We start from the raw sequence: 24,268 nt of genomic DNA on the forward strand, positions 1-24,268 counted from the left end.
CAGTTTCCTTCACATACTTACACTCTTGGCTTCAAAGTTTTGTTCTTGTTGCCCTCAGTAGATAAGGCTGTCTTAAACAGCTCCTGTGAGGGGACAAAGGAGGTGACATGATTAGTGGGGGGCCAGTTAAGCCTAGCTTGTTTGGATGAATACCGCTTGACGGAACTATGAAAAGAATTGAAAGGTGGTTGACTTCCCTAGAGTCCTGTCTTTCTTAGTTTTACAGTTACAAGCTTACCTAATTAAATCAGTAGATTCTTCAAAATTAGTCCCATCCAAAATAAGAGTAAGATTTAAAGCAAAAGGTAAAGTTTTGTGGTGAAATTTAAGTATAACTAACCTTATGTTCTTCTTCCTCTCTTTACTAAGTTGCCTCTCTGTTCCAACTTGATTCGCAAGATGGCCCTAAACAACTTAATTTAAACTTTAAAAGGCCTGAAAGATACAGGGTAATAAAAGTATGATTGTTACCGCTATTCCAGTATTTTAAAAACCAGTGAATTTTAGTAGAAGTATTTTACGGTAAAAGAAAAGTTTTTTACATCTGCTTTTTTTTTTTTTTTTTTTTTTAAACCATGCAAACCCTGGTAAGAGAGTTGGGGGGGCCGGGACATGTAACAGTGGAAAGGGTAGCAGAAAAAGAAACCAGTGACATGTAATCAAATTAATAATGTCTAAACAGCTGTTTGGGGCAGCAATAGAGGTTTAATTTGTTGATCTAAAAATATTTTTGTTTTTAAAACACCTTTTCATTCTAATCTAATCACTTTAAATCATCTTTGTTGCACTCCCTACCCTTAGATACACTGAGACACTTGCCCATGGCCTTTATCTGTCGGTCTGCACAGCCTATCTGTAGGACGTCTTTTGCATACTGATTTTATAATAACGTTCAACTTGCTTTTCTGAGCCAACCTTAATGGTGGGTAGGTTTGGGAAAGGGGGTTAAGTATGGTAAATAGTAGTTTAGCAAAGTTTTCAGTTTTATTATCGTAGTAGGTTTATCTAGTTATATATTTTTTTAGGATTTTATTTATTTATTTGAGAGAGCCAGAGAGAGAGCCAGAAATAGAGCATGAGCAGGAGGGAGAGGGAGAAGCAGGCTCCCGGCCAAGCAGGGAGCCTGATGTGGGACTTGATCCCAGGATGCTGGGATCATGAGCCAAGGGCAGATGCTTAACCGACTGAGCCATCCACGTGCCCCTCTAGTTATTTTTAAAATAAAAAATTTTCCTCATTATAAAATGTATTTAAAATTAGGAAAAAAAAGTTTGTATTGTTCGCTTGTTTTTAGAGCATTTGAATTTATCAAACTGTAGTGTAATAAGTTTATACAGTGTAGTAAATGTGATACATTTTTTAATATCAATTTATATATGTATGGATCGATACTTGGGTCAACCAGGGAGGTGTTGCTTAAAATGATGTTGAATTATGACAGTTCACAATGAATATGATAAAGTGGGAGATGAGATAATAGAATTATTTCAACTTTTATGAAGTTAGTGTCGAAAAGTTTTTAGCATTTGGACTATCTGGACACCTATAGCTTTTATATATTCCTTCAGCAAACTTCCTAGAAATTATGAATAAATACAGAAAATCTTTGTGGGTTTTTTGGGGGTTTTTTTGAGAGAGAGAGAAGGGGTATGCATCGCAAGTTGGTGGGGACGGGCAGAGGGGGGAGGGAGAGAGAGAGAATCTTAAGCAGGCTCCATGCCTAGTACAGAGCCCAATACAGGGCTCAGTCTCACAACCCTGAGATCATGACCTGAGCCGAAATCAAGAGTTGGACACCTAACCGACTGAGCCACCCAGGTGCCCTAATAAGTGTAGAAAATCTTAATAAGAAATAGATGTTAAGGGCGCCTGGGTGGCTCAGTCGTTGAGCGTCTGCCTTCGGCTCAGGGCATGATCCCAGAGACTTGGGATCAAGCCCCGCATCAGGCTCCTCCACTGGGAGCCTGCCTCTTCCTCTCCCACTCCCCCTGCTTGTGTTCCCTTTCTCACTGGCTGTCTCTCTCTCTGTCAAATAGATGAATAAAATCTTTAAAAAAAAAAAAAAAGAAATAGATGTTAACTTGAAGTATACAGATAAGGCACTCACATAGAAATGATAATGTAATGAATAATTAGTGTTTTACCATACATGTGTTTTCTACTTTAATAAAATATGATTTCTAGGAAGATCTAAGGGTGATTATGAAAGCATTGCTTTTATTGGAAGTATGATCTGTTTTCAAGTTTTGTTTACAAATTTACGTTATTTGTATACACATGTTGTATTAGGAAAGCTAAATGAAATCATGAATAGATACACTGATCTATATTTTTCATGATTCCATAGCCCGTACTTCTTGATCAACACTGGAAGTATAGAATTGATTAACTTTTATACATGTGATGTTTTTTAGGTATAACATTCTGAATGTCCCCAGATCTACACATATGTTGGTCATGTAACTGATGCGGGGATACTTGAGCTCCTATTGCATTTCGTATCAGGAAGAGCATCTCTGGAGTGGGTGTGGTACGGTGACCATTAAGCCTGCCAAGTGCCGGTGTTCTTCAGTGGAATTCATGCCTGTCCGTGTCCTTCACAGTGACGAGCTGCTGCCTGGGCAGGGCGTCCTTAACCACCTGCTGTATTGTGGTCAACCAGCCTCAACGCAGAGCTGAAAGTTACTTTTAAATTTGGAAAGATTGTGAGCTGTATGTGGTCTTTGTAAAATATTTACTGTAGTCATTTCTTGGTACAGTACAATGCTAAGAGAATCATTACATTTTAATTCAGGAATAGGGAGAAAAGAGTCTCACCTTTGAGGGACAGCCTCCATGGCCATCAATTTTTTTTAAAAAAAAGCATAATTTTTAAAGGAATTTAAAATTTACTCTTGCTTAGAGGGACAAATGCATCAAATACTATGTATCATTATTAAATATAGTAAAACTGTTTTTTTTTTAAATAACACTAGTATGTAATGCAAGGATGTATACCATCAGCCAAATGGCACATACATAAGACTTGAGTGTACGTAGTTATATTAGCTGAGCATGTTTTAAATCTTGTTCTATCTACACGTATGACGTAGTGAGCTATGTCAAATTTGGATTCATAACATATTTGTATTTTGATGGTGTTATAGTTTTCAACCCATTCACATGTATGTATTTATTCCTTCAACAGTATTTATTTATTTGTTTATTTATTTTAAAGATTTTATTTATTTATTCGACAGAGATAGAGCCAGCCAGCAAGAGAGGGAACACAAGCAGGGGGAGTGGGAGAGGAAGAAGCAGGCTCATAGCGGAGGAGCCTGATGTGGGGCTCGATCCCATAATGCCGGGATCACGCCCTGAGCCGAAGGCAGACGCTTAATGGCTGTGCCACCCAGGCGCCCCAACAGTACTTATTTAAAAAACAAAAACAAAAACAAAAACCCCACTTACTTATTGAGTTTCTATTCTGTGTCAGGCATTCTTTAGGTAAAAAACACAATGGTGAATGAGATAGTAAGGTCCCTGCTTTTGTGAAGTTTACATTTCAGGGATGAACAATCAAATTTCAGGTGGTTATACAGGAGAGGAAAGGGGCTTTCTGAGGACACAAACTTTACACCAAGGCGGGAGTGATGTGAAGGGAACCAGAAATGGGAAGATCTGGTACAGAGAGTTCCAGGAGGAGGGAGCAGCAAGCACAAAGGCCCTGAGGTACGAAAGGGCCATTTTGAGGAATGGAAAGGAAGCCGGTGTAGCGGAAACATTGTGCATGGAGGGTCAGTGGTAGGATCGGAGATCAGTGAGGCAAGCAGGTACCCCACTGTTCAGGTGCTGGTGGACCACAGTAAAGAATTCAGACAGAATTTATGCTCTTGGAACATTTCAAAAAGGGAGCAGAGTTGGAGGAGGCCTTGGTATCTAGATATGTAAGAGCTTTTAGAATTGCCTTTACCACCATGGTGTTCTTGCCTGGAACCCTGCCAGTAGATGTGTGACACTTAGCGTTCCCTGAGGTCGAGTCATACAGTGTGTTAGTTAGCTGTGGCTGTGGTACAGACCAGCCCATAACTTAGTGCTTGGGACAGCCACCATTTATTCAGCTCACTGTCCTCCAGTTGGACGGTTTGGTCTGAGCCTGAGTTGTTCTGGTTTCTGCTGGGCTCATTCTTCCTTCAGTCAGCTCCTGATCGGCTAAGTGGCTCTCCTTCTTGGACTTGACTGGCTCTTGGTTCGGGTGATGTGGTAACAGAACCATTATGTGCCTTATCCTCCAACCGGCTCGTCTGGGCTTGTTCGCATGGTAGCTGGTTGACTTTCAAGGGAGCGCTTAGAGGAAGTAGGCGTTGCCTTTGGAGTCGTACTTAGACTTGGAGGTGGTACAGTGTGATTCTGTAGCTGCATTCTCTTGATCCAAGCAAATCACATGTCCAGCCCAGCTTAAAGGGGTAGAGAAATAGATTCCACCTTTTCGTGGAAGGGGCTGTAAACTCACACTGCATAGTGTTGGCTGTTTTTACACACTCCTGTTTCACACTCAAGGCCTTTTTTTCTCTGAGCCATCATGAGTTTGTGATTGCTTTGTGAATCTCAAGTGAAGGTATCCTCACTCAGAGAACCTAATTAGAAGAAAGAGTGTGACCCTAATGGTGACAACTTTTGTTTTAAATTTAATAGCCTAGGATATGAAGACACAGCTAACATCCTAGTATAGAAGATTACGTGAGCGTAACACTTGTAGTCAAAAGCATAATTATAACATATCCACTGTTTGTCTTGAAATCATATTACACTGTATTTAGCATAATAGAAATGCTCTTTGGTTGCAGAGATGAAATTCAGCATTGCTGTTAATATTTACTGGTCCCCTAACTAGCGATAGGTTTTTAGTTAATTTTAAATACAGAGTGGTGGTTCTGCTCAGCAACATTTAGCAGTAGAAGGCATCATCGTGTGTTCTCTTACCAGCTAACCAAACACTGAGCAGTTTCAGCAAGCTGTGTCCTTGAGTTGTCATGTGGCCTGTTCATGCTAATAAGGAGAATGAGGAGAATTAATAAGAGAAGAATGCTGGCAGGGTTTTGCATGGTTTTTTTTTAAACGTTCATTTTTTTCAGTGAATTACAAAACGTAAGAAAATAATGAAAAATAATAGTAGTAATAAACAAGCAGTAATAATAAAAAGACAAAACAACTTTCTTGCTTGCTAAAATAAAACTTTGCAACCCTGTGTTAGCTGCTGTGTGGCTGGGAATGCGAGGGAGAGAGGTGGGGAGGGCCAAGGAGGGGCTTGTCCTGCAGTTTAAATTGTCATAAATCCAGGGACATGGTTTTAGAGAGCAATTTATTTATTAACGTCTGCTTCTCCTTAACGGTGTGTTGCTCCTTCTGGCCGAACCAAAGCAGACACGGCAATCTTTGTAAGTAGGACAGTGTTTTCATTGCTCGAACACCAATCTAGGCAAAAATTATTTTTTTCAAGAGCATCTGAATTCTCAGTGATTTACTTGTGGACTGATACTGTGACTGCAAATTCTGTCAGGTTCTTGTTGACTTTTATCAGTCTCCTCCCCTCATCTCCCATCTCCCATCTCCCTTTAGGTTGAAGACCTCGCAGGTAATTTTGCTTTTCCCATCCCTACCTGGAATTGGAGGCAAAATTTGTATCATTTTAATGTTTAATTACGGTAAAGATGTGCCATATCTGATCACTGGAGAAAATAGTGGATCATGCTGCACCATAGTTATTCAAATGGAAAATTAAAACTGAGTCACCTCTTCCCCTTGTTATTTCAAAATAAATTATAGATGGATCAAATATTTAAATGTAAAAAATGAAAGTCAAACATATTAAAAGAAAACATGAATGAATATGTAAAAAAATCCTGGAGTGGGGAAGACATTTTTCCACATAGCACATATTCTAGAAGGCATGAAGGAAGAAAATGGATAGATGTGAATATTCGTAATGTCCAACTCCGTTTTTAGTCCTACTTTTAAAATTTAACATGTTTATAAGCATTTTCTTATGTTATGAAAGACCATGAACAGTGAGTTTTTTATGATTATGTAATGGTTTATCCAATGAAATATCATATTTTATTTAATCATCCCCTATGATGTACATTTTTTTCTAATTTGTCATTATTTTTCAAATAATGGCATAGTACACATAGTTTCGAATTTATAAACGGTTGATCACAAATTAGATCATAAAGAGAGATTTCTCTAGCAAATAGATTATGACATTTTCTTACATTTCTGTGATTGTTATTGACATTGGACATTTTTATGTTATTGGCTTATTTTGTTAACTACTTTTAATTGGACAAGAAACACATGCACATGGTGAAAAAAATTCTAATCACTGTAAGACAATATACAATGAATAATAAGTTCTCTCCCTTGAGGTAAGCACTGATGTGTCTCCTGCATAGCTTTCCAGAAATGGTCCAAGTTACATCAAGCATATAACCCACCCCCACTTTTACAAAAAATACAGATGTCAGTTTACTGTGCACGCTTCTCTGATTCTTTTCACTTAATGTAATATCATAGAAATCTTATCTGCACACATAGATTTACCTCCTTTTTAACAGTAGTATAGTATTCTATTGCTTGGCTGCATGAGAATTTATGAAACACTCCCTTGTTGACAGTCATTTGGTTGGAGGATGTTTCCAGCTTTTTACTGTTACAGACAACTCTGGTAAACAATTTAGTAAATATTTTTGCACTTGGATATCAGTAGAATAATTGGCTTAACACTTAATCATGTGCATATACTTTTTTATGGATACTGCTAAATTGCACGTTATTCCAACGTATGTTCTCATAATGAGTGCAAAGCTATGGTGTGATTTCCCACACCCTTATCGATATTGTAATTATGAACATTTTTAATGTTGGCTCTCTGTAGTAAGAAAAATAGAATAATGTTAGGAGTTTGGATTTGCATTCCTTTAATTATGAATAAGATTCTTCATATACGATTATAAATCATCACTGTCAGTTTACTTTTTGTGACAGTGTGATCCTGACTTTAGGAAACAATGTTTTTCATTAAAATGGACATACTTTGGCATAGTTTTATTTTAATGGAAGCGCTCCTGGATATTAGTTTTCTGTGCTTTAGAGGTGAAAGTAAAAAGGACTTCAAAAGTGATTCAAGAAAGGAAAGTCCAACCAATTTCACTTCCAAATTCGTGAATTCACGTTTTCCCGATTTTCTTGATGGAATGATTGGAGATTAAAGTGGTTTGCTTTGATTTTGATGGAGGTCGGGCTTAGTAGGCTACATGGGAGAGAGAGAAGCCACCGGAAGGTTTTGTGCGGAGCAGAGTGTGAGGACTGTCAGTGGCTGCTGAACTTCCTGGGGATTTTCAAAGTTCTCTACAGACGGAATCCCTTTACGCACTGGTGTTGTAAAGTGTTGACAGTAGTGTCCTTTGAAATAACAGGATTGAATGGAAAGGCCCTTCCTTCTCTTGGACTTGGGAAGCCTCTGCTTTGCTAGCCTGCTCACATCCCTCCACACCTTGCAGCCCATGATCCCTGACAAGTTCTCTGCCGGTGATGCCGGTGGTGTTTCTCATCAGGGTACTCTGTCTTTGCAGTGTTACAGCCTCTGTGTGGAGACGAGAGCATTGGGTATCGTGTCCAAATTTTACATCGCATAAAACCTGTGACCTTTTTTCCGGGTGGTTTTTATAATACTGCCAGTTTTAAATCTCCCTAAACTGAAGATTAAAAAGAAAAATGACACTGTGAATAATCTCATCTGGTCATTTCCGAATATGAATTTATTTTCTAATTGAATGTTTAAGTACATTTCATTCAGGTATTCATACAATTCCTTGCATCCAGGAAGTCTTTGTTAATGAGTCAGGTCAATGTAAACCATCAGCATTCTCTCTTCCCAGTGTATTACTAAATCTTTCCACTGAGATGTACTAATTTTTTCCAGTTGTACATTCCTGTTTTAACTTTGTATTGTGACTACTTTATGGTGAAATTAAATTTGATGATAATGGTTGGTTAGTAACTATAAAATCCCACCAGATAAACACAAATCTACTTCTAATATATATATATATACACACACACATATAAGAATTACAGGTGTTTTAAGCTTGTGAAATATAAAATACTGATTTTCTTTTTTAAAAGATTTAAGTTGATGACGAAAGGAAAAAAGCTCAGCTGATCTCTGCTGATAACATGTTAAGTTTAATGACTGCTACCTGAAAATTATATGGGAAGGTTGAAATACTCCCTTACTCCCACTAGAGGGGGATTCCTTCCAACTTAGGTAAAAATGCTCTTAGATCCAACATGAAAACCTTTATATGACATTGATCTTTGTTTTTTATTAAATTGAAATTAATTTAGTGTTTTTAAAATCAGCTGTTTTTTGTTGGTATTGAAATATAAAGTCTTTCAGAAATGGAAAATATAAAGGAAAATATAAAATATAGTACAGTAGAACTGGAGTGCATATGTATTTAAACCATAGTGTTTTTGAATAAAACAAAATACACTTTTTAAGTTGGTCTGATTAAATTGGTTAATACTTAGGAATTGCAAACCTCTTCAGCCTTCCTAGAGATAGAATTTGGGGTGGAGGATGAGGCTGACCTTTTGATATCCGCCTCCTTCCTCCAGTCTCCAAGGCCTGCCTTTATCTCTGTCTGCTGACATAGCCACATGGACAGTTCCTAAATTCCACTTGAAAGCTTTGGTTTTGCTATTATCTCAAGTTGTCAAATATATTGAAGCCATGTCTTTAAATAGATTTCTATTTGTTAATGAATTTTCTTGCTACTTTGACTTTTTATAATATGTTAAGCAAACACAGAACTCACTTGGGGATGGTTTTTGCAGATTGAAACTTCTAATATATTTCAAAAATAATTGTATGTATATTAAAATATCATATCAAAAGGGTGAATGTACCTAACATTAATATATGCAGATATGATATATGTATATAAGAGTAAATGTCATATAGTGTTTACAGTACTTAAGATTCAACGAATTTATTGTTTGTCCTTTGCCTTTAACTAAAGTCTTCAGTGTTGATTAGAGGTTTTAATGTAAAAATATTTGAGGTTAGTAATCTAGTGTTGTGAAAGACAGGACTTAGGAAATTCAAACATATGTAAATTGCCAATAAATGTTGCTTCCTCCCCCCTTCTCCCCCCACTTAAACAAAGTAATAAGATCTTGCTTCTAAATCTAACAATTAGCTTTGGAAATCAAAGTGCAAACAGACATGCTGTCAGTGAATCTTATAATGATTTTGTGCTATAGTTGATCCAACATTTCACATTTGGTATCAGCAGCATATGGTTTTCATCAAAATGAGGCTGGTCATCTTCCCAATACCTAATCATGCGTTTCTCTTGCTTTATGCCCCAGTCTCTGTCAGGTACCAGGTGGTGGGGAAGCCTTGCTTTCAGCCAAGCAGTTGGAGAATACAGTTTCTTGCTCATTTCTTTTTTGACCCCTTTACTTTTGTACTGGATGACAGTCTTATTGAAATGATCTTCCTTTCTGTATTTCCTTCCCTCAAGGGAAGAATCCAATTTTGTTTTATAGCAAGATACATCCGATAGGCCCGTGTGCCTTCTCCTTAAACGCCTGCCACAGAGGCCTAATTTTGAAAGGCTGAAAACTCACAGCGTAGCCAGCAAGTCTGATATTATTGCTCTACCCCCACTGTCCTCTGCAGCCGCTTAAAAATATTCATATTCTGTTGCGTTCTTTCCTTGCTCTTTTCCGTCATATATTGGGACTTTGTAGTAGTCAAAGTTAAAAGCTTTACACACCAGACTGAATAATTATGTTTAAAAAACAGTAATTATCAATACACGTCTTGTTCCATGCAGCTTTTTAAATTCATGTTAATGAGCTCTGTCTTCTCATGCACAAGACTGACAGGCAATTTTGAAGTTTTGCCATCATTTCACAACTTGTTGCTTAGACCCTGCCTGCCTTTTACTGAGTATTGCTTTCAGGCACTCTTGCTCTGCAACATTCCAGAGACTCAGGACTACCCACTCTGATGGGAGCAGGACAAGAAATTACTAGCAGCTTCATAAGCATGATGAAATTGCTTTACGAAGCATAACTTTCCCCTCGCTGTCAGTAAAAGATCAAAAAGTATATTCAATATCTTGTGCTTTAACTGAGAAAGGTGCTTCTTCTGATTTCTAGATCATTTTGAGGAACTTATACCACCACTTCGACATGATGGCAAATACATTAATCTGATAGGGGCTCGCCCTGTTTTAAATCTGGAACCCAGGGCAATGACCTGTGTTTACCCCCAATCAGTTCTTGAAGAGAATCCCAGATCTCTCTTTCTTGACGCCTGACGTAAATTGAACACCAGTTTTCTCCAAACTCTTAGTTCCAGGCCATGCCTGTGCTCGGGTGTCTGTGGCTAGACTCAAAGAACGTTTTTGAGAGTGCCTAAATTATTTTTTCCTTATGATTTCAGGTTGAAGTCTTGGCCTCGGAGGATACCGCCTTTGGACTCAAGGTGTGTAGTCTGATGTAGCTTACTGGGTAGGTTTCATCAGCTCCCCTAAGTGGATCGGAAGCCTCCACAGATAGGAGTCGTTTTTATTATCAAATTCAGAGGTTCTAGAAATCTTCCAGAGTTTAAGATTTCCCCGCTATTGTGATTAAGATTAGACTATGGTAGTATTTTCTTTACCTCCTTTCTTCGTTGTCGGGAATATAAGAAATAGGTCAGAAAACCAAGAGTTCCATTTAGTAGTAACTGACATTTAAATTTGGATTAGCTATGAGACAGGATTTATGCAATGGCTCCCAGTCTGGGGGGGCATTGCAGCACCACCGCTGAGTGTTATCGGGGTGCTATTTTGGTTTGCCAGTCTGCTTTCATTAATCCATTCATTCATTATCCGTGCTTCAAATGTTTATTGAACCCCTATGTTCCAGTCACAACTAAATGAAATCCCAGTTCCTGCCCTTAAGTTGCTCGTAATCAGTTGGTAGGCATAGGCCTATGAAGAGATCAGTTGTCCCACAGCATGGCTGTCTCCCTGCTAGAAATATGCGGAGATTGTGGGAGTGGGCGGGGCGGAGTGGGAAGGCATTCCAGGAGCTTCATCGCTTGAGACAGTGGATTATATTTAGGCAAGCGAGGAGGACAAGAGAAAGAACTATTTTCAGGTTGGAGGACAACCGTGAAAAAAATCAGAGGGAACTAAAAGTAGTGAAATTCCGCCTGTGTGACAAGATCGGAGGTTGAAGAGGTTGAAGATTTGAATTTTATCCTATAGAAAATACGAAGCTATTAAAAGATTTTAAGCCAAGTAGTGGTTAGATTTACAATTTAGATGATTTTGGCCACTTTATGGAGGACAGATTTGCCAGAGACCAGTGAAGGGGAGTTGAATGGATCAGGTGAAAGGCAGTGTGGACCTGAGCCAGCGTAGTGGAAGAGGAAACCGATCTTTAGGAAGTGAGTCTTCGGGACCTGGTGATCACTGGGGTCTGCAGGATGACGGAGGCAGAGGAGCTGAGAATGAGCCAGAGGAAGAGATGGTGTGCCACACAGGGAAGGAGCACACAGTGGGAGCCATCACAGATACCTTAGAATTACAGTCTTCCGGACCTGTTGTGTTGCCTTTTGGACATATTCGCTAGTAATTCTTAAGCCATGTAAGTGAATTGGTAAGAGGCACTTCTCAGGGCATCTGACTTCATTTTCATGTAGAGGTATAGAAGTACAGCGTGGGTGCCATGAGTTACTTTGGAAGTCAGAAGTTAAGAACAGCCGGTGGTTTCTTCAGAGCCCGCGGTATGGGTGATTACTCGTACCTGACTCCTGTATGTGCTACATCTTTGGCTTAAAACTGAAAGTTAGTTGTTTATACTTTTTCCAGTTTTTTCTCTTCTTTCCATTCTAGATGCTTGGCATTTTATTAGTACAGTTTAAGAGTTGTGCTGCAATTACAGGTGGATGACATTGTAATACTACCAAAATCAAAGCCGTTCTGAGGTTATAAGCTTAGCAAGGTTTACATCATAAATGAATATAAATTAAAAGTAAAAAAATAAGTTAAGACTCTATAAATATTTAAATATTTGGTAAATGAACTCAAGTTTTACCCTAACATGTTTCTTTTATTTCTGTATCTGTCAAAAATGACCAAGGAATATTTTAATTATAAGTAGAGCTCATTCAGTATTATTTGCAGTATTTAACGTATCGTCATCGTTTGAATTTTTCATTTTTTATTTAATGCCCAGCATGCATGCAGAATATTCACTGCATATTTAATAAACCTGTAGGGTCAGTTCTTGTGAACTCATCTCCATAATCCTTCATACTTACTGAGTAGGCAGCAGTATTATGAAGATTGTTGTACTAGCAGCTCCCATGGTCTGCCCCACTGTGTAAAAGGCTTTGCATTTGTTTTATGGCTAAACTAGCAGAGTCCTTTTGTAGTCTTAAATTCAATTTGTAGAGACAATAGTTTGAAATTTTTTCCCAATAATTCAGATTTTTCAAAGAATTAGTTTTCCACTTTTGCATATGTATACCCAGGTGTTTACATATGTAACTAAAAATGAGAAATTTGATTTTTTTTTTTTACTGCTTCATTATCCTCAAGTCAGCAAATACATTTTTTTAAAAGATTTTATTTAATTTTCTGATAGAGCGAGAGAGAGAGCACAAGCCTGGTAGGAGCAGAGGGAGAAGCAGACTCCCTGCTGAGCAGGGAGCCCAGTGCAGTTCTCAATCCCAGATCATGACCTGAGCTGAAGGCAGACGCCTAACTGACTGAGCCACCCAGGTGCCTCAGCAAATACATTTTTATCTTGTTTCTAAAAGGTCAGGGTATTTCAGTAACGGTCATGTTTCTGAACACTTATTCACAATTGATGCTTTTTTTTCTGTTTTCATGCCATGGGACAAAGAACTCAGATACCTGACTCACTGGTAATACATGAATGGCATCACCTCAGTGAATGAGTGGAAAGCCTGGAGTGTGTGTGTCTGCGCCGCGAATGCCTCTGATCCTCTCAGTGCTGATCTTTAATGTGCCTTTGCTCTTTCTTTGCCTCCCCCCACTCCACTATTGACTTATTCACCCCTTGGATGTTTCTCCTTCTCCTAAGTCTGAAAGCTTTATATTTACTTAAGATCGAAGCATGAATTTATCAGTCTCGCTGCAAAATAACTTAATTGCATTGGGACCCAGAGATACAAACAGCCTGTTTTTGTGTGTGAGTGTGCTGAAACTGCGACCCAAGGAAACAATTTTGCAGTCATTCAAAGTCCTCGTGACTGTTCGTGCTGCTTTGAGATTAAATTTTTTTCAAGCTAATCTAATGAGAGCTAACTATGCTCTTATTCGTTTCAAATCTTAATTTCTCAAGTCCTGATTCATCATTTTATTGGGACTTTCTTAGTCAAAAGTAACTTAGAATTTGGAATGCTAATGACTATACCACAGTACACACTTTCAGCTGTTTTCCAGTGGTTCTCATTTTTCCCTCTGAATTAAGGCAACTTTGATTTTCTGGAGTTTGTTTCTGTACAGGTTTGAAAAGATGCTTAATTTACAATGATGTATACTTTACAAAAATAAGAATTGTAGTGAATAGAAGGGGTACTTCAAAATAAAAAAAAAAAAAAGAGCAAATATATTAGGAAAGGAAAGTTCTACAAACTCTAGACCCCTGATCTTGACTTTGGTTCTCATCAAGACTTAAACATATTAAGAAGTTTATAATTCTGTAGAATAATAAATCAGGAGTCAGAGGGACAGCCAACATGGGTTAGTTCTTTTTACAAGATAAGCATGTCTTCTATATCATTAATGCACTAAGTAAAGCTGCTAGCGATAATGAGATGATAAATCAGCTAAGGAAATATATATAAAATTATGCTATTAAACATAGAAGAGGCTAAAAAGTTTGCTGCTTATGAGTTCTACAAAGAGATTTATAGTAGAGAAGTAAAAAAGAGGAAGTGAGTAAAATATTCCTGGGTCATTAAAAAGAAAAACTAGATAATCATAACTTTTCCATGAATTTCTTAAGAAATCTTACCAAACTCTAAATAAATTACTTTAAAATTTCATGATCATGAATATCTTTTGTTTCTCGTTTGTCGTAGGTAGCGAAGTCAAGCATCATAAAGAAGCAAGATTTTTAGTTAATCCACTCCCTGAGTTAGGGACTGTTGTTATTCTCAGTATTGGGGAAGGAAATAGAAACTGACACAGCCACTGAGTAACAGAAGTGGGGTGGGAACCAGGAAGAGCAGCCCCAAAGTCTGTTCTCTCTCTCGAACGTCTCAGGAACCCTGCTACCCGCCTCCTTGCTTGCCATCTCATCTCATCTGCCCGCACGTCGGTCCCTACTCTGCCCCTCTTGCCACGGTCCCGCTCCTGCCTTTCGTTTCACTTGCCTCTTTGCATCATCTGCCTCAGTTGGCCCCTTCTTCCTTCCTTTGCCCTCTTCCCTGGGTTTTCTTGACAGCGCTGCCATGGTTTCTCAGATGCCTCTTCCTTCGCCACAGCCATGCCGGGCTGCACTCCGCCAGGCCTCCCTCCTGGATTCTCCTCCCTCCGGCTCCAGGCCTGCTTCTTAAATATCTTGCTGAATGAATGAATATGCATAAAGCTAAGACAGAGATTTAAAAATTTCTCCCTGGTTCATTACAACATTTTTTCCGGAGTAAATTCTTAGTGCTTACTTGTTTTGGCTGTAATATAATTTGGTTACCAAAATCATTTTTAAAGACTTCTACTTTTGAAAGTTGGGCGAACAGAAATGTATATTATATATCATCAGTTCATTTGTTTTCCGGCTGTAAATGGGCATTAGACTTACACACTTTCAAATAATATTTTGATGCGCTATTTTGGCTGGCATGTTCTTTGGAAAAACGAAATCCTGCATTTTATGCCCGTTTTTATAGTTTTTGATGGAAACATGACCCCAAAAATGTATGTGGGGAGGTCATTTTAAACCGAATGATAAGAAAAATCAAGGGTAAGCATACGTGTTCTATAAAAGAATGGGAAGAGAAAAGATGAAACTGTAGGTCATCATAGGAACCGACAGGTGACAGAGCCCTCCACTGCGGGCACCCTTCAGGCTGTTACTGTCGCTGCTGGATCCCAGGCCCTGAATGCCAGCCTGTCACCTCCACGTCCACCCCCACCTTTTAAACCAGACCCTGAGGGAGTCGCGTAAAGCTCAGCAAGGCCTTTTCTCCAAAACCCTGTTGCAGGACCTACACCTCATTTTGTTTCTTCCTTCTTGCATTTTCCCTCTTTCTGTCTTTTCCTGGATCGCTACTGTCCTAGAGTCCTAAAATTTTACTCCTGCTGCCTATCTTCAAGATCCTCTGGTCTAGCCTTCCTCCATGTTAGAGATAAGGGAGCTGAAGGCCAAAGGATTCCTTTTTCCCCATGGTCACAGCTTATTACTGGCAAAGGTGGGAGTAGAATTAAGGATTTTAGTAATCTCATAGTTTTTCCTAATATTTAAATAAAAATATTTAATATTTCTTCTTAATACTTTATATTACTCACCTTTTTATCCTATTTTGGGAAAAATTTTTAGTATTTGTTTTTGGTACCTAAAATTTATTGTTATTTTAGAGAAAAGTCTAAAGCTTAATATATCTAAAAATCAGATTTTATTTTATTTATTTATTTATTTAGAGAGAGAGAGCACATGTGGGCACACACAAGCCAGGGGGAGGAGTGGGGGGGGCAGAGGAGAGAGAGAATCCTAAGCAGGCTCCATACCCAGCTCAGGGCTCGATCTCGTGACCCTGAGATCATGACCTGAGCCAAAATCAAGTTGGACGCTTGACCAGCTGAGCCACCCAGGTGCCCCTAAAAATCAGATTTTTAAAATAAACACTAAATTTGTATACTCTGATGTATTTCTTTTTATCCATATGTTGACTGATTAAATATCTTAGAGAAAAATAACATCTGAGTTCAAACTGGTCTCCTGATAACTGTATTGAGCTCTTAACTTCCTTCTTTCTGAGCCTAACCTTATACCTTGCCTTTCCTGTCTTCTTGTTGCATTTCGTATTCATCCTACCCTCCAGTCTCAGTTCATACGCTTTCATTTTTGTGATTGTCTGCTGTCAGTACGGCAGACTTCTGAGCTCTCCGGCTCTGAGCTTCTACGGCGCTCACTGCCTTCACAATTGACCGCTGACCCTCGGACAACACGGGTTTGAACTGTGCAGATCCACTTCATACGCGATCGTTTTCCATAAACACAGTACAGTACTGTAAATGTATTTCTCTTCCTTATGATTTTCTTAGTAGCATTTTCTTTTCTCTAGCTTCCTTTATCGTAAGAATACAACTATAATACACATAACATACAAAATACATGCTAATCAATAGTCTGTTATCAGTAAGGCTTCCAGTCAGCAGCAGGCTTTTTAGTAGTTAAGTTTTGGGGAGTCAGAAATTATACACAGATTTTCAGATGCGCCGTTCTAACCCCCAGCTCCTCAGCGGTCAGCTGTATTTGGAATTTCTCTTTTGCCAGCTTGTTTGCGATCTGTACCCAGGAAACAGCATGGTATGGCCTGGCCCAACTCCATTATGTGGCATTTTTTTCCTGCAAGATTATAAGCTTAGAGACTTCATTTTGCTCATCTTTTGATATCCATATTGACTTGCGCTTGGCTCCCAGTACATAAGTGTTGCTGATTAGTTAGAGCTCTATTGATGGTTTAACAATTCTGATTGTTAAGAGCAAAAAACCTGTGATGTTAAATTAACATTTTGCTATGCCTTTTTTTCTATTCGGGGTTTTCTCACTAGTTCTCACATTATCTGAGTTCATGTATTAGCCTTGGCATTTTGTATTGTAGAACCCAACTGAGAGAAGATGGATTCATTGTTAATGCTGTTGAAGCTGTTGAGTGGTTCTGGTTGACACTGAAAACCAGTTGGTTCCAGTTTATCTCACTATTAATTTGAATTTATCTTTGTTAATCCAAGTTCTGCAGTTATATTCATTGACTTCATTCTATTTCATTCCACTGCATTTCATTCAAACAAATACTTGTGGAATGCACGTTACGTGCTGGGAATGCCCTAAGAATATACACTCTTGCTTCCATGGACCTTACATTCTTGACACAACTTCTGGAATAATCTTATGCCAGGAAGAAATTCTAGGAGATGCAAGTTTATATTCTCCTTTTGGATATAATGTGTGCTACTCTGTAGTGTTATTGCGTTAATTGTATTCTACAAAATGGAATAGGATTCCAGTGTGACTTAGAATACTTATATATAACAAAGGGATTAGTCATTTCTAAAATAATGTCAAATAAAATAAAAGCAAAATTTATTTGTCTTTTTAAAAATAAGGTACTTTTACTTGTGGAAAATTGTATAGCTGGGGGAATCTCATTGGGCAGTGACTTAAGTCACCTTTGGATTTATTCCTGGATATTGACATCTTGCCATTATGAAAATCATCTGTATTTCCCTCCTTTTTATAAAAGTAAAACATTATAATGCAATTCATAACTATATGTCAGAGCTATTTATTACAGCATAGGCTAAGGAAGAATTAGAACAAAACACTGGTAGTCTGTCTCTGAACGTGCTCCTTTGCGTAAATAACCAAAAACGTGACCTTCTAGAAAAGTGGGACAATGTTCACTTGCATTTTTCTTTCTTTTCTAACCAGTTCGCCTCACAGGTCTCCAGCTTGATCCGTTCTCACTGTTTATTTTGGTCATCCAGAACTGTGCTGTCCAGTTTGGTAGTTACTAGCCAAGTGTAGCTATTTAAATTTAAGTTCATTGAAATTAAATTAAAAATTCATTTCTTCAGTTGTACTATCCACATTTCAATAGCTATGTGTCGCTAGTGGCTACCATATTGGCACAGTGCCTACATAGAATATTTCCATCTTTGAAGAAAGTTCCATTGGCCAGAGCTGGTCTAGAAAACTCAAACTATTCATAAGAATAAGACATAACACATTTTACAATCAGAATAGCCATTATTTAATTGATAAACCCCCAAGGATTAGAGCAGAGAAGTAGAGAACAGAAGGAATTTGCTGTTGTAGTAAAGTACAGCAACAACAACAACAACAACCATGCCAGCATATCGCACTGGATTTTTCAAGTAGAAAGCTTTTAAACAGGGTTACGAAATAAGGCGTTCTTTTGGTGATTCTCCTAATGGGCCATTCATTCATTGATATGCTTGGGATTATTTCAGAGGGCTATTAGTCGGTTGAGCGTCTGCCTTCGGCTCAGGTCATGATCTCAGGGTCCTGGGAGCGAGCCCCACATCGGCTCCCTGCTCAGTGGGGAGTCTGCTTCTCCCTCTTGCTCTCCCTCTGTGTGTGCGCGCTCTCTCTCTCAAATAAATAAATAAAATCCTCGAAAAAATACAGTATTCTAGATTTAGAATGTTTAGCTTCACATAATAAGAGATTATAATCTGTTAAAATGTACTTCTTTTATTAATGTCACCACCTGAAAGCATACATTAATCTCTGTTTGAAAACACATATCTTTTTTCCTTATAAATAAGCTATAGTAACTCAGGTTCTTCTCAGTTGTTTGCATTTTCTGACCAGGGTGTGTTTTCTATTGAATTTATACTTGGCTAACTTGCTAAGTGGGTGTAAATATAACTTAGGTGAAAATATACTTAAGGTAACAGTGTCGTTGAAATGAAAACAGCAAAGATTTACTTTTCAAAGTTTATAATCTTACTTATATTACTCCTATTACTTTTCAAAATGTAAAGGATTTATTTTTGTATTTTAAATTTTTTACTTATTAAAAATCTACTAGAAATGTTTAGAGAACTAGAGGACCAAGTTTATTTATTCTTTACTGCTTCAGTCATTAAATCTAAATTAAAATTAAAGATTATATATTGGTGAAGCAAGAGAATTTCCTGTATCTCCGTGAAAGAAATGCCGAAGAAGGGAGAAAAAAATCCATAGCAGTTCTCAAGTCGTGATTTGGGAATCCATGTTGAGTTGCTCCCTTCTTTTGTTACAGAATTTCCCAGCCTCTCCTTCTGCCATCTGCTGGTGGTTCATACACTTACATGTTTGATTTTAAAACAAATCTGGTTTATTCTTATTTAGGAAAGATTTGGGGGAAATGTTCCATTTATATTCACCTCTACTATTTTGGTGAAGTTTTTCTTGTCATGTTTAATTATCTTTTTAAAGGCTGTTTTAGCTTTTTCAACTCTGCCTTTAGAGGAATACATGAATATAAAATTTAGAAAAGACGAAAGACTACAAAGGCCAAAAAAGCATGTGCCATTAAGAGACAGGGAGGCAGAGACTTACTGGTTAAAGGTCTTGAGTGCGACGAGGGATCGCTTGAGAGTTGTGGAGGTCTTCCCCAATTTCTGAATTTGGATTAAATACGGAATAGCATTGCTGTCCTGCTCTTTTGTAATTAAGACCCCTCAACTGGAAGTGAGCAGACCTGTGTTTTATGTGAAGTCCTGGTAACAGGTTGGAAAATTGATGACTTGATAAGGTTCTTTTGAGCCTTAAAACACTACAGTTCTTCTTGTATTCATGAAGTCAGACCTTCAGCTCTGTCCTCATTTGTTCTTCTTCTGATTTTTCCCCTCTACTGTTTACAGCCTAAGCCGTTCTCATCATCTTGGGAAAACTAAGTATCTTTTGTCTGCAAACAAAACCTATGAAATAAAGCTAGGCAAAAATTTTTAAAAGGGAAACGGAGTATAGGAATTTTATTTCCTGCCACTTTAATCTCCTTCCCTAATCTTTAGAGCTGCCCTGACTAATTCTAGAACCTTAGCTTCATGGGTCAGTTATTTGTTCATCATTTTCTCAAAGAGGAAAAGTAACCCTGAATATTAATCTCGTTTTTTTTTTTTTTCATAATGAATAAGGCTGAGGGAGGTAAAGTGACATATTTTAGGCCCTGTTTAGTGGCAAAGTAGAACAAAAATCCAAGTTTCTGCCTCCCAGGCCAGTGCCCTTTATACAGAATTACAGCAGTATTTGGGATTAGTCTTCCCAGTGCTTGGAACTGTATCTGAGATTGAATGTTACAGGATCGTCTTTTTTACAGCTCAGAAAGAGTCTAATGTTAGCGATTTTGTATGGTTCATTTCAATGTATTAGGGCTCTCATATCATTTGAGATCTGTATTCAACAGTGAAAACACTATTTTTCTTTAAAAAGCTGTTTATCCCAATTGGAATGTGTATGTGCACACTGTTAGAAGTATTAGGTGATCACGAGATGTTTGCAGAGTTTAACCGGCATCAAAGTACCCACTAAGCCATATAACTCAATAAGGAATGTGTGAGGTTTCCATAAGATGCTTTGACATTATATAAAAATAAAATGTGTTATCATGACCAAGTGTATTCTTAGTGTGGTAAGAGCTCCATTTCTCCTAGACCAAATACTCGGTCAGGTGATGGTAGAGGGCAGACTGGTTAGGTAGATTTCCTGATAGCATGGCATGGGTTGCTAGATCTAGTAAGTACATTTGTGCAGAAATGTTTACTCTAATGGTGGTGAATATAGGAAAATGAGTGAAGGGGAGCTTAATGCAATACAATTCATACCTGCTTTTGTCAGACTTACATTGTTTTGTTGTCGTTTTTCTTGTTGTTTTTAAGGATGTTAGAAATCAAACATGGCCCCAGGTACTGTGGATTTGAGAAGTGACCTGTTCAGGCAGGGAGGAGTTACCCTTGAAAGAAAGCTTATTTACTTGTATACTCTGGAGTTTGATTGACTCCATTTTTCTCCGGGGACATTATTTTGGCACTATTTTTTGAGAACTTAATTCTCTAGTAATAATAAAAATGCATATATTCTCCTTGTCCCCACCCTCAAACACCTGTTCATTTGGGATGTGCACAGATAATTAGAGGCATGTTTCTGGGCTTGCCTATAAAATTCCTTAGCATAGAGTTACTGTGACGATATTAATAATCATCAAGCTGGTTAAGATTTTGTTGGGAAGAAGCAAAGAAATTATTCTAGGGGAAATGAGGGATGATTTTGGTTGCGTGTGTTTTGGGTTCTCTCCATTGCCAAATTTTAAAGCCAGTTTTGTTTCTTCAGATGGTGAAAAGCCTCCTCCTCCCCTCTTCCTGCCTTAAATCTGGCTTTTACCCAAGCCATGTCAATTTCTGCAAGTCAGTTGAGAATGTCAAAGTGACTGGTGTTGAAAGAGCCAATATGTTGGAAGATGCTTAAAGCCAAGTAGAACATTTATGTGAATTAAAGAATATATTAGGAGATGAGTTTCAGAAATCAGATTTGGAAAAAAAAAAAACCTGTTGAATTAATACTTGCATACCAGATGTACCACTGATAAATACGTGTAACAGATATTCCCCAATAAGCACTAAAATTACCATTTTACAACTGAAGTAATGTATCCTCTGGGTACATTTGCAAAGATATGCCAACAAAAATACATGCAGGGTTCTTGAAGTAATAATGCAAATAAAACATTTCATATTATAATTTAAAAATAACAGGATTGGAAAGCAAGAAAAAGTCTGGGAGACTATTTGTTGTGTCTAAATTCTGCTTAGACTCTGGTCTTTTGACAGTTGGCTTTTTGATATTGGATAATTGTTTTAGTGTCTTTGTGTGTGTTGAAGGACTGAATTGTCTGACAGAATTGAGGTTGAAAATCTCATAAATTCTGAATAATAAAAGTAATAAATAGATCTTGTTTGTTTCATAGCAAAAATGGCTTATTTTCCTACTTTCCTGAATTCCGTTTGTGTCGTGGCTACTATTGTGTCGTGTCACTAAGCAGAGAGTTTTGCCGTGTCTAATTTATTCATTCGTGCCCGGCCCAAGCGTCCGTGCAGTGTGCAGCGATGGTGTGTGCCCGTGTGCCGAGTCACTGAGACTTGCTGCTGGTACTCCCTGCCCACTTTGCCCAGGGAGTCAGCTCCACTGGTGACGCTGGCCTCTGGCTGAGGGACGCCTTCTCCCCAGGCCACAGCCCACCTCAGGGGTGGGTTTCGCTTGGTCTTAGACAGACATGTGAAAAGAGTGCGAGGAAGGGAAAAGAAGTACAGGGAGCCATAGGCCCCTGCTCACTGTGATTGAGACAGAGCAGATGAAATCCTGCAGAAAATTTCATTTTCTTCTAGCTATGCATGGCACTTTAAAGCACTTAATTGGCTGCTTCCTAAGGAGCCACGTACGTTTTTATAAGAAATTCCTCTTAACCTCCCTCCACTCTTCCCCAAATTAAATTTTCATTTCAGAATGACTTTTTTTTTTTGTATCTCATTGAGGGGGAGAGGAGGTGAAGAATGGAGCAGCAAATGAGTTCATATTATTTAAAATGAGAATTAGATATAGGCCTAGATGGGATAGTGCACAATAAATATCATGGTAAAATTAGTAAACTTATAAAAGTATTCTAAAAATACATTCAAGATTTCCTGAACATTTCTCAGAATTTAAAAAAAATATTTATTGTATCTTACATTTGTAATTCTGTATTTCTCACATTATAGTCTTATTGTCTCGTTTAATTTTTAGTCCCTTATAAACAAGTAAACTTGTTTTCTTCAATCATCTTAATTGTTAAATTATATTTAATATCGTCATAATTTTTAGAAAATTGTCATATGCTATTGTAGTATCACAATACATATTCAATTAAAATTATTTCTTGTGATAAATGAATAATTTAGAAAGAAGATACAGAAGATGGGGATGCCATGGGGCGCCTGGGTGGCGCAGTCGTTAAGCGTCTGCCTTCGGCTCAGGGCGTGATCCCAGCATTCTGGGATCGAGCCCCACATCAGGCTCCTCCGCTAGGAGCCTGCTTCTTCCTCTCCCACTCCCCCTGCTTGTGTTCCCTCTCTCGCTGGCTGTCTCTCTGTGTCAAATTAATAAATAAAATCTTTAAAAAAAAAAAAAAAAGAAGATGGGGATGCCTGGGTGGCTCAGTTGGTTAAACCTCTGACTCTTGATTTCAGCTAGGTCATGATCTCAGGGTCCTGGGGTCAAGCCCTGCATCAGGCTCCCTGCTGAGCGGGGAGTCTGCTTGTCTCCCTCTCCCTCTACCCCTCCCCCTGCTCGCGAGGTCTCGCTTTCTCTGAAATAAATAAATAAATCATTAAAACAAAAGATACAGAAGATAACCTCCACCGTGTAGACACTAGAAGGGCTTCAATTTTGACAGTCAATAACTAATCTTTATAAAAAATTTAATATTTTGTTTTATCTTAATTTGAGCTCCAAATAGAACTCCTGATGACATCATATTCCTGACATGACTTTGTTTTCTGATTGACAGACATTTTCATTCTATGCTATTTAATAGTATGTGCAAACATCTAGAATCACAAGTATTAATAAACACATGCATGTGCAAGTTGTAAATAGTTCCCACTTGCGTGCACATATGTACACGTTCTTTTCTTTTACGTGGGACCTATGGAGAAGTTGACCTCCCCAAAGGATAAGTTTGAAAGGGGAGGAAATGGAGATCTGCCAGGCTTGTTGGCTGGAGTCATGGACAAGAGCAAGGCCTGTCTGAACTGCCACTCAGTTTTTATTCTGCGAGTTTGCAGGGTTGGTGATTAGAGTGGCTTTCGCCCAATTATGCTGTGATTATTCCGCTGCACTGTAATTGACTGGGGAGATATGCTAATACCTGTCATTTGGGATGATAAAAGATGAGCGGGGGACGCAATGCATTATTTAGCTGGCTGTGTGATAGATGAGGGATGCGCAGAGTGCTTTAATTGCTGAGAAGAGAGGTTAAGCTGAACGAACGGATGAATTAGAAATGAGTTTTTTTATGGCTTGTGGAAAAGTGAAATAAAGGAAAATGTGCCTCAGACTAAAGCAGCAGATAGAAATGAGCACAACGAAACTAGATCCAGGCAGCTTGCTTTATCAATTTAAATATTAACAAAAAATGCAGCTTAGAGTTCGGTAAATAATAATAAGAAGGAGAGTATACAATAGATTCTCCTATTAAGCAAAAAAGGAATTGTAAAGGGATTGTTTCTCTTTGAGATGACAATATTTGTGATTTGTAACCTCTTAAATTCATACAGTGTTTTAGGTTATACCAAAACGTAACGTGCAACAATTCTGAATTTCATGCTTCTTACCTTTTGAATGTTAGCTTAGAGGTATCTACGTTCCTCGTGCCTGTGCACCTTTCAGTAAATGCAAGCAGAGGAAGCCAAGAAAAAAAAAT

At 38.1% G+C, this 24,268-nt stretch overlaps 1 protein-coding gene across 12 annotated transcripts in view; it reads left to right on the plus strand.

Moving 5' to 3' along the window:
• Window positions 1–24,268, plus strand: part of ARID1B (AT-rich interaction domain 1B) — a 428,002-nt gene that overhangs the window by 243,258 nt on the left and 160,476 nt on the right. For 7 of the 12 annotated variants that reach the window (XM_087865606.1, XM_087865608.1, XM_087865604.1 and 4 more), the window contains one exon: window positions 10,502–10,543. The exons of the other annotated variants lie outside the window; for them this stretch is intronic. In XM_087865606.1, the coding sequence (XP_087721732.1) occupies window positions 10,502–10,543 (42 nt within the window). The remainder of the gene's footprint in view (window positions 1–10,501; window positions 10,544–24,268) is intronic. 12 annotated transcript variants of the gene reach the window in all.

Source organism: Ursus americanus, chromosome 11 (assembly GCF_024610735.1).
Source record: "Ursus americanus isolate L20-20 chromosome 11, mUrsAme1.1.p, whole genome shotgun sequence".
Taxonomy (NCBI): Eukaryota; Metazoa; Chordata; class Mammalia; order Carnivora; family Ursidae; genus Ursus; species Ursus americanus.